This window comes from Ranitomeya imitator, chromosome 5 (assembly GCF_032444005.1).
Source record: "Ranitomeya imitator isolate aRanImi1 chromosome 5, aRanImi1.pri, whole genome shotgun sequence".
In the NCBI taxonomy this organism is placed as follows: Eukaryota; Metazoa; Chordata; class Amphibia; order Anura; family Dendrobatidae; genus Ranitomeya; species Ranitomeya imitator.
This window is the reverse complement of record NC_091286.1, coordinates 3,000,745-3,012,779: the sequence shown is the minus strand read 5'-3', so window position 1 is coordinate 3,012,779 and position 12,035 is coordinate 3,000,745. Positions and strand designations below refer to the sequence as shown.

At 49.6% G+C, this 12,035-nt stretch overlaps 2 protein-coding genes across 2 annotated transcripts in view; one reads left to right on the top strand and one right to left on the bottom strand.

The window, feature by feature from the left end:
• Positions 1–2,211, bottom strand: part of LOC138681014 (kelch domain-containing protein 3-like) — a 100,017-nt gene extending 97,806 nt beyond the window's left edge. Inside the window, exon 1 of the mRNA XM_069768203.1 lies at positions 2,090–2,211. The gene's annotated coding sequence lies outside the window, so the exon portion shown is untranslated. The remainder of the gene's footprint in view (positions 1–2,089) is intronic.
• Positions 2,212–2,377: 166 nt separating this feature from the next.
• Positions 2,378–11,556, top strand: MEA1 (male-enhanced antigen 1). Its single transcript, XM_069768202.1, has 4 exons — positions 2,378–2,510; positions 5,795–5,986; positions 8,872–8,962; positions 11,323–11,556. Exons 2-4 carry the CDS (start codon positions 5,798–5,800, stop codon positions 11,478–11,480), a joined length of 438 nt encoding a protein of 145 aa, XP_069624303.1. The 5' UTR covers positions 2,378–2,510; positions 5,795–5,797; the 3' UTR covers positions 11,481–11,556.
• The last annotated feature ends 479 nt before the right edge of the window (positions 11,557–12,035 follow it).

The following is a 12,035-nucleotide window of genomic DNA, read 5'->3' as shown; positions in this document are numbered from 1 at the left end:
CATGTAGTGTTATGTGCAGATATTATCTAGTATATTATGTCTGTACTGTATATACACTGGTGGTGACAGGATCATGTAGTGTTATGTGCAGATATTATCTAATATATTATGTCTGTACTGTATATACACTGGTGGTGACGGATCATGTAGTGTTATGTGCATATATTATCTAGTATATTATGTCTGTACTGTATATACACTGGTGGTGACGGATCATGTAGTGTTATGTGCAGATATTATCTAGTATATTATGTCTGTACTGTATATACACTGGTGGTGACGGATCATGTAGTGTTATGTGCAGATATTATCTAGTATATTATGTCTGTACTGTATATACACTGGTGGTGACGGATCATGTAGTGTTATGTGCAGATATTATCTAGTATATTATGTCTGTACTGTATATACACTGGTGGTGAGCAGATCATGTAGTGTTATGTGCAGATATTATCTAGTATATTATGTCTGTACTGTATATACACTGGTGGTGATCGGATCATGTAGTGTTATGTGCAGATATTATCTAGTATATTATGTCTGTACTGTATATACACTGGTGGTGAGCGGATCATGTAGTGTTATGTGCAGATATTATCCAGTATATTATGTCTGTACTGTATATACACTGGTGGTGAGCGGATCATGTAGTGTTATGTGCAGATATTATCTAGTATATTATGTCTGTACTGTATATACACTGGTGGTGAGCGGATCATGTAGTGTTATGTGCAGATATTATCTAGTATATTATGTCTGTACTGTATATACACTGGTGGTGAGCAGATCATGTAGTGTTATGTGCAGATATTATCTAGTATATTATGTCTGTACTGTATATACACTGGTGGTGACGGATCATGTAGTGTTATGTGCAGATATTATCTAGTATATTATGTCTGTACTGTATATACACTGGTGGTGACGGATCATGTAGTGTTATGTGCAGATATTATCTAGTATATTATGTCTGTACTGTATATACACTGGTGGTGACGGATCATGTAGTGTTATGTGCAGATATTATCTAGTATATTATGTCTGTACTGTATATACACTGGTGGTGACGGATCATGTAGTGTTATGTGCAGATATTATCTAGTATATTATGTCTGTACTGTATATACACTGGTGGTGAGCAGATCATGTAGTGTTATGTGCAGATATTATCTAGTATACTATGTCTGTACTGTATATACACTGGTGGTGACGGATCATGTAGTGTTATGTGCAGATATTATCTAGTATATTATGTCTGTACTGTATATACACTGGTGGTGACGGATCATGTAGTGTTATGTGCAGATATTATCTAGTATACTATGTCTGTACTGTATATACACTGGTGGTGAGCAGATCATGTAGTGTTATGTGCAGATATTATCTAGTATACTATGTCTGTACTGTATATACACTGGTGGTGATCGGATCATGTAGTGTTATGTGCAGATATTATCTAGTATATTATGTCTGTACTGTATATACACTGGTGGTGATCGGATCATGTAGTGTTATGTGCAGATATTATCCAGTATATTATGTCTGTACTGTATATACACTGGTGGTGATCGGATCATGTAGTGTTATGTGCAGATATTATCTAGTATATTATGTCTGTACTGTATATACACTGGTGGTGAGCAGATCATGTAGTGTTATGTGCAGATATTATCTAGTATATTATGGTCGGACCCTACAATATAAGCCCATTTTACCATCCACCTCTCGTGTTCCCCCATTTCCTCATAGACTTTACCTTGCGGACCCTTACTGCGCCTGTATCTGACTCGTGTTGTGGAATATGTGAGCGATCTAGAAATAAAATGTTTATTAAACCCCAAAGAAGGTAGACAGACAACTCCCGAAGCATCAGGTGTGCCCCCCCTCCTCCTCCAACACACCCCAGAGGGGGGACAGAGAGAGAAGACCCCCAGAGCATCAGCTGAGCCCCCTCCTTATATCTAGAACTAGAAGGAGTCATTAGCTGATTGCTGGATGTACACACACAGTTTCAACACAATAATGTCCCAGCGCCCGCACCGACTGCAGACATCTCCCTCTCACTGACCCGCCGGCTCCCTGTACCCACCTGACCTCACTAGGAACAGCACGAGCCGAAGCTCAGGACTATTTCACCTCCACTTCCGCCACACTCTGCCGGAAGGGACCCCGATAGAAAGCCACACTCTGCCGGAAGTGACCATGCTGAAAAGACACACTCTGTCGGAAGTAATCCTGATAGAAAGACACACTCTGCCGGAAGTAATCCTGATAGAAAGACATACTCTGCCGGAAGTGACCCCGATAGAAAGACACACTCTGCCGGAAGTGACCATGCTGAAGAGACACACTCTGCCGGAAGTGACCATACTGAAGAGACACACTCTGCCGGAAGTAATCCTGATAGAAAGACACACTCTGCCGGAAGTAAATGTTTTGTGCTGCCACTCTCTGCCGGAAGTGAAAGAAGCATCTGCTTTTGTGGAGTCTGGTGCTTTCCCACAACGCAGGTAGTCCAACCTCAGTGTTACTTGTATCTCTGTCCCCCTATAGACCTCCCCCGGCTATGGTGGTGTCTGTGCTCCCCCTATAGACCTCCCCCGGCTATGGTGGTGTCTGTGCCCCCTATAGACCTCCCCCGGCTATGGTGGTGTCTGTGTTCCCCTATAGACCTCCCCCGGCTATGGCGGTGTGTGTGTCCCCTATAGACCTCCCCCGGCTATGGCGGTGTGTGTGTCCCCTATAGACCTCCCCCGGCTATGGCGGTGTGTGTGTCCCCTATAGACCTCCCCCGGCTATGGTGGTGTCTGTGCCCCCCTATAGACCTCCCCCGGCTATGGTGGTGCCTGTGCTCCCCCTATAGACCTCCCCCGGCTATGGTGGTGTCTGTGTCCCCTATAGACCTCCCCCGGCTATGGTGATGTCTGTCCCCCTATAGACCTCCCCCGGCTATGGTGATGTCTGTGCTCCCCCTATAGACATCCCCCGGCTATGGTGGTGTCTGTGCTCCCCCTATAGACCTCCCCCGGCTATGGTGATGTCTGTGTCCCCTATAGACCTCCCCCGGCTATGGTGATGTCTGTGCCCCCTATAGACCTCCCCCGGCTATGGTGATGTCTGTGCCCCCTATAGACCTCCCCCGGCTATGGTGATGTGTGCCCCCTATAGACCTCCCCGGCTATGGTGGTGTCTGTGTTCCCCTATAGACCTCCCCCGGCTATGGTGATGTCTGTGTCCCCTATAGACCTCCCCCGGCTATGGTGATGTCTGTGCCCCCTATAGACCTCCCCCGGCTATGGTGATGTCTGTCCCCCTATAGACCTCCCCCGGCTATGGTGGTGTCTGTGCTCCCCCTATAGACCTCCCCCGGCTATGGTGATGTCTGTGTCCCCTATAGACCTCCCCCGGCTATGGTGAGGTCTGTGTCCCCTATAGACCTCCCCCGGCTATGGTGATGTCTGTCCCCCTATAGACCTCCCCCGGCTATGGTGGTGTCTGTGCCCCCTATAGACCTCCCCCGGCTATGGTGATGTCTGTGCCCCCTATAGACCTCCCCCGGCTATGGTGATGTCTGTCCCCCTATAGACCTCCCCCGGCTATGGTGATGTGTGCCCCCTATAGACCTCCCCGGCTATGGTGGTGTCTGTCCCCCTATAGACCTCCCCCGGCTATGGTGGTGTCTGTGCCCCCTATAGACCTCCCCCGGCTATGGTGGTGTCTGTGCCCCCCTATAGACCTCCCCCGCCTATGGTGGTGTCTGTGCCCCCCCATAGACCTCCCCCGGCTATGGTGGTGTCTGTGTTCCCCTATAGACCTCCCCCGGCTATGGTGGTGTCTGTGTTCCCCTATAGACCTCCCCCGGCTATGGTGGTGTCTGTGCCCCCTATAGACCTCCCCCGGCTATGGTGGTGTCTGTGTCCCCCTATAGACCTCTCCCGGCTATGGTGGTGTCTGTGCCCCCTATAGACCTCCCCCGGCTATGGTGATGTGTGTGTGTCCCTATAGATCTCCCACGGCTATGGTGGTGTCTGTGTCCCCTTATAGAGCTCCCCGGCTATGGTGATGTCTGTGTCCCCTATAGACCTCCCCGGCTATGGTAGTGTCTGTGTTCCCCTATAGACCTCCCCCGGCTATGGCGGTGTGTGTCCCCTATAGACCTCCCCCGGCTATGGCGGTGTGTGTGTCCCCCCTATAGATCTCCCACAGCTATGGTGGTGTCTGTGTCCCCCTATAGAGCTCCCCCGGCTATGGTAGTGTCTGTGTTCGCCTATAGACCTCCCCCGGCTATGGTGGTGTGTGTGTCCCCTATAGACCTCCCCCGGCTATGGCGGTGTGTGTGTGTGTGTGTGTGTGTGTGTCCGCTATAGACCTCCCCCGGCTATGGTGGTGTCTGTGTCCCATATAGACCTCCCCCGGCTATGGTGGTGTCTGTGTCCCCCTATAGACCTCCCCCGGCTATGGTGGTGTCTGTGTTCCCCTATAGACCTCCCCCAGCTATGGCGGTGTGTGTCCCCTATAGACCTCCCCCGGCTATGGTGGGGTGTGTCCCCCTATAGACCTCCCCCGGCTATGGTGATGTCTGTGTTCCCCTATAGACCTCCCCCGGCTATGGTGGTGTCTGTGTTCCCCTATAGACCTCCCCCGGCTATGGCGGTGTGTGTGTCCCTTATAGACCTCCCCCGGCTATGGCGGTGTGTGTGTCCCCTATAGACCGCCCCGGCTATGGTGGTGTCTGTGTCCCATATAGACCGCCCCGGCTATGGTGGTGTCTGTGTCCCATATAGACCTCCCCCGGCTATGGTGGTGTCTGTGTTCCCCTATAGACCTCCCCCGGCTATGGCGGTGTGTGTGTCCCCTATAGACCGCCCCGGCTATGGTGGTGTCTGTGTCCAATATAGACCTCCCCCGGCTATGGCGGTGTGTGTATCCCCTATAGACCTCCCCCGGCTATGGCGGTGTGTGTATCCCCTATAGACCTCCCCCGGCTATGGCGGTGTGTGTGTCCCCTATAGACCTCCCCCGGCTATGGTGGGGTGTGTCCCCCTATAGAGCTCCCCCGGCTATGGTGATGTCTGTGTCCCCTATAGACCTCCCCCGGCTATGGCGGTGTGTGTCCCCTATAGACCTCCCCCGGCTATGGTGATGTCTGTGTTCCCCTATAGACCTCCCCCGGCTATGGTGGTGTCTGTGTTCCCCTATAGACCTCCCCCGGCTATGGCGGTGTGTGTCCCCTATAGACCTCCCCCGGCTATGGTGATGTCTGTGTTCCCCTATAGACCTCCCCCGGCTATGGTGATGTCTGTGTTCCCCTATAGACCTCCCCCGGCTATGGTGGTGTCTGTGTTCCCCTATAGACCTCCCCCGGCTATGGCGGTGTGTGTCCCCTATAGACCTCCCCCGGCAATGGCGGTGTGTGTGTGTCCCCTATAGACCTCCCCCGGCTATGGTGGGGTCTGTGTCCCCCTATAGAGCTCCCCCGGCTATGGTGATGTCTGTGTCCCCTATAGACCTCCCCCGGCTATGGTGATGTCTGTGTCCCCTATAGACCTCCCCCGACTATGGTGGTGTCTGTGTTCCCCTATAGACCTCCCCCGGCTATGGTGGTGTCTGTGTTCCCCTATAGACCTCCCCCGGCTATGGTGGTGTCTGTGCGCCCCTCTAGAGCTCCCCCGGCTATGGTGATGTCTGTGTCCCCTATAGACCTCCCCCGTTCTTTGGCTTCTTTCTCTGCTCGGGTTTTGCTACTTGTCTTATGTGTTTTCCTTATTCACTTACATGACTTGTATTTTTGCAGAGAATGGGTCCAGAGAGAATCTTGCCAAACCAGAGTGAGGATCTCGGGGAACCGCAGGATCCCCCAATAGAGTGGAGTGGTGGGGAGGAAGAGGAAGATGAAGAGCTACAAAGTGGATACCAGTATCAACCACTGAACCAAGATCCAGAAGATGGAGCGCAGACCGAAACTGACCTGCAGGAGAGATTACAGGTAGGAAGGAGCGAATGTGCTGGGCCGTCCCTGGGGTGTCGCGGTGCTGGGCCGTCCCTGGGGTGTCGCGGTGCTGGGCCATCCCTGGGGTGTCGCGGTGCTGGGCCGTCCCTGGGGTGTCGCGGTGCTGGGCCGTCCCCGGGGTGTCGCGGTGCTGGGCCGTCCCCGGGGTGTCGCGGTGCTGGGCCGTCCCTGGGGTGTCGCGGTGCTGGGCCGTCCCTGGGGTGTCGCGGTGCTGGGCCGTCCCTGGGGTGTCGCGGTGCTGGGCCGTCCCTGGGGTGTCGCGGTGCTGGGCCTTCCCTGGGGTGTCGCGGTGCTGGGCCGTCCCTGGGGTGTCGCGGTGCTCTATGTAAAACTTGAAGCCACGCTCCGCATCTTTGGCGCCTGTTATGTAGCCAATAAGCATGCGGGCATTGCCTGTGAGTTACTGTAGTGCCGTAGCCATCTTGGTTGTGGCGTTACTGTGATTGGCTGGCTATGTGACATCATCAGGGGATATAAAAGGACAGGCGGCGCCCGGCTCGGCACCCTGATGCACAGCTCTGTGACAGTCCATATTGGAGGAGAGAGTGCTTGTCCAGGTCTGTGTGTGCACAGTATAATGGATCAGAGGTCTGTAGTGATGATACTGGAGCTGAAGTTGAGCCGTCATACTGACCGCACTGCTAAGGGCTAATCGTCTGTATCACATATAATCTGCATATAGCCCAGGGAGAGAGTCGCAGGAGTGGGGAGAGTGGCTGAGTACACTCTGTAGACAGGAATTAGGGCTCTGCAGTCCATTGCCAAATATATAGCTGCATTTTCCAGGACGTCCCTCCTGACAGCACCATGGAGTGTATTTTGGGCTTTGAAGTCCTTTTGTTTGTTAAATAACACACCCAAAAATCGTTGAAACATTTTCCTGGGCTACACTTCTCAGCCATACATTATTCCATAGCATGGAGTATATTTCTGTGTTCTCTAAAACTGCTAAAAAGCTTTTAAAAATGTCGAAGATATCCATTTGTCAGACACAGTGTTACGTGGTCTGTGAACATTCCTGTGATCTGTAAAACTGAGAAAAAGCGTTGCAACATTTTTCTGGATTGAATTTGATTGTCACTGGTGCTTTTTGCAGTGTGGACGGGGGCCAAGTCCTGCCGGAAAATGACATTTCTATCTCCAAAAAGCTTGTCGGCAGAGGGAAGCATGAAGAGCTCTACAATGTCCTGATGGACGGCTGCGCTGACATCACTATTAGTAGCAGCACATTGAGCTGCAGATTACAGGGGGAGAAAGGGGAATACAGCACTACCTGTGACCCTCGAGGGAGCGGTGGTGAAATTGTAATAGAGTCATTAGAGAGAAGAATTTTAAATGCTCATCATTTACCCATAAAGGCATCGTAGATCCCCAGATAGATATCCCATTAGGATAATTGCTGCTCCAAAGCAATTTATAGATCAGTCTGATACGAGACCCCATGTAGACCAAGGGTCCGGTAATCATGCCAGAGTTAAAGGTGCCTGTCCTTAAAACCAGAAACCTTTCTCATGACTAGTATGGATAAACACTGGCGCTCCACGTGGTTAGGATCTATATAGAGAGGAGCTGCTGCTGGTGATATATACATACCATATATGTGTGTATATGTGTATATATATATATATATATATATATATATATATATAATCCGTATATATATCTGTGTATACCTGCTAAAATCCAAGAACTACTAAAATGCAAAACTACTCACCGCGCTGCTGTATATGCATGTGATAACGTCAGTGATAGAAAAGTGAGTGTGTGAATATATGGGATCTATATACGGAGAGACACGTACTGTTGAGCCAGAAATCCAGATTTGGTGCAGGGTGCTCATAGTCCCGAGGGTTAATGTGTCCTCCACTATATAGAGGAGAATTTCACTGACAGGACTTGGTGATGCCGCAGGTTCAGAGCGATGACATATGATGATCGCTATGCTATAATTATACTTACTGGGGTGACAATAGATGGTGGAACAAGTTGATGATGCGTATCGATATATAGTTGATGGTGTAGTCCGTGGATTGTCCGTGTATAGACTGCACTACTCGTGATGGTAGTGGTAGGAGATGTAGTTTCCGATTGATGATTTCCCTTAATGGAGCAGGATCGTTATTCGCTCGAGGCTGACTCCGTGGTCACTATGCTCACTGGTGTGACTGTACCTTTCGTATAGATGTAGATCTATTGAGCATTAGACTGTAGCAGTAAGTTGGAGAAATAGTGATTTATAACGGTGGGTATATAGCTAATAGGGACTGAGGATTAATGGTACTCACTGATTTAAACGCTGGTGTAGAGAAGTGTGTGATGTACCTCGGGTCCGGGGAGATGGCCGCTGTCCTGCAGAGGGCGACCGCTAGGTTGTTTTGGGGTGATGTCACCGATTACAGAAGGACAGGTGCGCAAGAGGGACAATTAACCAACACGTTTCGGGTGACGCCAGCCCTCTTCGTCAGGGTAGCCCTGACGAAGCACCCTGCATTAAATCCGGATTTTTGGCTCAACGCTAAGTTCCTCTCATTATATATATCCCATATATTCACAGAAGTTCTATCACTGATGTTATCACATGCATATAGAGCAGCGCGGTGATTATTTTTGCTTTTTACGATTTCTCATGACTGTTGATGCTAGTCACTCCTGTCACTTTGTGTCTCACTCAGGTGCTGCTGGTTTGTTGAATTGTACAACATTAAAGGGGCGGCGTGCAGCTAGCACAATATGGCTGCTGGCCCGTTGTTGTTGTGTCTGTGTGCACTGTTACGAGCAGGAGTGCTTTCCGCGGAACGACAGTGTAACTCTGGGTCCCCCCATGCTGAATGCTCCAGTGAAAGTGATGTGCTCTCTTTTAGGCCATGCGTCTGCACCTACCAGACCCCCCTGTGGACAGTGATGATGAGGACGATGGCCCAGCCGCACAGAACTCTATTCCCATGGATGCAGGTATTTATCAGTGTGGTGCCAGGTGACTTCCCACTTGAGCAATGCTGAAGGTACAGACCCCTCGTAACCTTCTCAGGCTGTATAGGGGAGATACTGTAGCCTGGACAGACACTGGCTCTAAAATGAGAACAGAAAAAGGGGGAGGAACTGTGGACCCCTGACAGTCAGCTGTGGAAATACACCAGATACACTCATGGGTCATGCAGGAGGGCTGTGGACCTTCGCTCTAGGGGCTGTGTGCGCTGGAGAGATTAGTCCTATCACGATTTTATCTGTTCATAGATAGGAAGCATGGCTATTGTCAGCTATCTGGCCACTTGTCACTATTTGACTGGCGAGTGACCTGGGAGCAGGGACACCTTTCCTGGCCCTAAAGGCCCCTTCACATTAAGCGACGCTGCAGCGATACCGACAACGATCCGGATCGCTGCAGCGTCGCTGTTTGGTCGCTGGAGAGCTGTCACACAGACAGCTCTCCAGCGACCAACGATGCCGGTAACCAGGGTAAACATCGGGTAACTAAGCGCAGAGCCGCGCTTAGTAACCCGATGTTTACCTTGGTTACCATCCTAAAAGTAAAAAAAACAAACACTACATACTTACCTACAGCCGTCTGTCCTCCAGCGCTGCGCTCTGCTCTCCTCCTGTACTGACTGTGTGAGCACAGCGGCCGGGAAGCAGAGTGGTGACGTCACCGCTCTGCTTTCCGGCTGACCGACGCTCACAACAAGTACAGGAGGAGTGCAGAGCACAGCGCTGGAGGACAGACGGCTGTAGGTAAGTATGTAGTGTTTGTTTTTTTTACTTTTAGGATGGTAACCAGGGTAAACATCGGGTTACTAAGCGTGGCCCTGCGCTTAGTAACCCGATGTTTACCCTGGTTACCAGTGAAGACATCGCTGGATCGGTGTCACACACGCCGATCCAGCGATGTCAGCAGGAGATCCAGCGATGAAATAAAGTTCTGGACCTTATTCAGCGACCAACGATCTCCCAGCAGGGGCCTGATCGTTGGTCGCTGTCACACATAACGATTTCATTAACGATATCGTTGCTACGTCACAAAAAGCAACGATATCGTTAACAATATCGTTATGTGTGAAGCTACCTTAACACTAGCTCCCCCTGTTCCCCGGGATACTTCAGATGGCAAAGACGCTGGGGCCCCTGCCCTATCTCATAGATCAGCCCTTCCCCCACCCTGGGAAGAGATGGAATTACTGTGCACAGCTGTACACCAACCTGACAGGGTAACACAGACAAGGGTAAAGTGAAAACTCCACACACCAAATATACACTCACATATAACAGAGGTATTCACCAAGGTGCGTAGAAAGGGGGAAGAAAGCAAAACAAGAAAGGATAAGGAATTTCCAAGAATTCAAAACAGGCAGCAGTCGCTAATAAATTCCTCCAGCACTCCTTCATAAAACCATCTTCTCCCACTCCTATGTCTTGCAGCAAGAGCTAACTCAGGCAAGGACTTGGTAATCGAGCCCAGATTTTATAGGGGAAAGGAGTGGCTAACCGAGCACAGCTGAATGCAGGAGTTTCCAACATGGCCGATTAACCCCTGTCCTGCTGAAAGAAATAAACACGTTTAATACAGGGAGATGTGTTTCTTCTCAGTGGTGGAGTAGGAAGAGCCACCAGATGCTGCGGTCTTCTGGCTCTGCTCCGTTGCGGTAACCCCGTGACACCACTATTGATTTTGGGCTGATTGGCATGTCTCACTGTTATGAACAAATATGCATATTCTTCCCCTATCAGTCCTGAAGTTGAAAATTTATATCCCATCAATATTGGATCTACACAAAACCCAATATTGATAACTTTCAACCGGTGCCCAAGTGTATGAAGCATTCTTTTGAACTGAACAAGCTGGTTCTGTGAAGGGTATTTGTTCGCCTTTTAATAGACAGATCCCAGACTTCATGTCTATTCCCAGCAAGTATACCAGTTTTATTTACCTGTCCACACCAGGGGGTCCTAGCTTCACTAAATATTTTAATGAGTTTTTCTCACTTCCCAGCTACTCATAATCTCCTCACTTTCCAAATGTCCAGTGAGGTCTATTTCAGAGTTTTAATTGTAAGCTCTTGTCCTACTACCAAAAGCAGTTTGGATTGTCCGCTCCTTCTCCTGCTGGAGTTGTTCGATGGTTTTTATTTTGTTTCTATGACAGTCAGTATTAGGATGTTATAGCTGTAAGATTCCTGAGGGTCCGTGCTGTACAATATTTGCTCAGATATGGTTTTCACCCTCACACTTTGGTGGTTTATAAGGTGTTTGGGTTGAGGGAAGGAAGGGATGATTTTAATTTCCTGTTCTCCGTTAATTGTGACTGATACTGTTTGCAGATCACGTGGAGCTGGTGAAGAGGACGATGGCCACGGTGAAGCTTCCATCTCTTTCAGTACCTGTTTGGGCTCAGAAGCTTTCAGATGCAGACTGGGAGCATCTTGTTCATCAGACCATCCAGTCTCGCTCTACGCTGTCTCCACCCAGCAAGAAATAAGTCTTTACTTACAGAATTTGTGTATATATCTGTGTGTAATCCTTCCATGTAAATACATTTTGACAATGCACTATGACCTATGGACTCCACATTACTCCCATCACACCGCCATCCTGATTATTGGTTAAGTCTGACATGTATATCATATTAAAAATGTAATTGCAAGAATTCAGAGGCCACAGATTCATCTACCAATGACGGCTCAACGCCTGAAATCTGGTCGTGGCAGGGAACTGATCCTAGTAAGTGAAGATTATGTATTGACCAATGACGGCTCAACGCCTGAAATCTGGGTGTGGCAGGGATCTGATCCTAGTAAGTGAAGATTATGTATTGACCAATGACGGCTCAACTGTTATGATAAGGTAATTCAGTACCACAATGGACATAGAGGTCAGAGCACATACAGTGACCTGACAATAACCCAAAAACATAGAACGAGCTCTGAGACGTGGGAACTCTGCTGACCGCAATCCCTAATCCTCTCCAACCACACTAAAGGCAGCCGTGGATTGCGCCTAACGCTCCCTATGCAACTCGGCACGGCCTGAGAAA

Excerpts from the sequence above, each read along its gene's own strand:
- MEA1 (XM_069768202.1), top strand. The coding sequence starts at position 5,798 with ATGGGTCCAGAGAGAATCTTGCCAAACCAGAGTGAGGATCTCGGGGAA. Across the intron at positions 5,987-8,871 it reads ACCTGCAGGAGAGATTACAG|GCCATGCGTCTGCACCTACC; the intron begins GTAGGAAGGAGC and ends GCTCTCTTTTAG. Across the intron at positions 8,963-11,322 it reads CTCTATTCCCATGGATGCAG|ATCACGTGGAGCTGGTGAAG; the intron begins GTATTTATCAGT and ends TACTGTTTGCAG.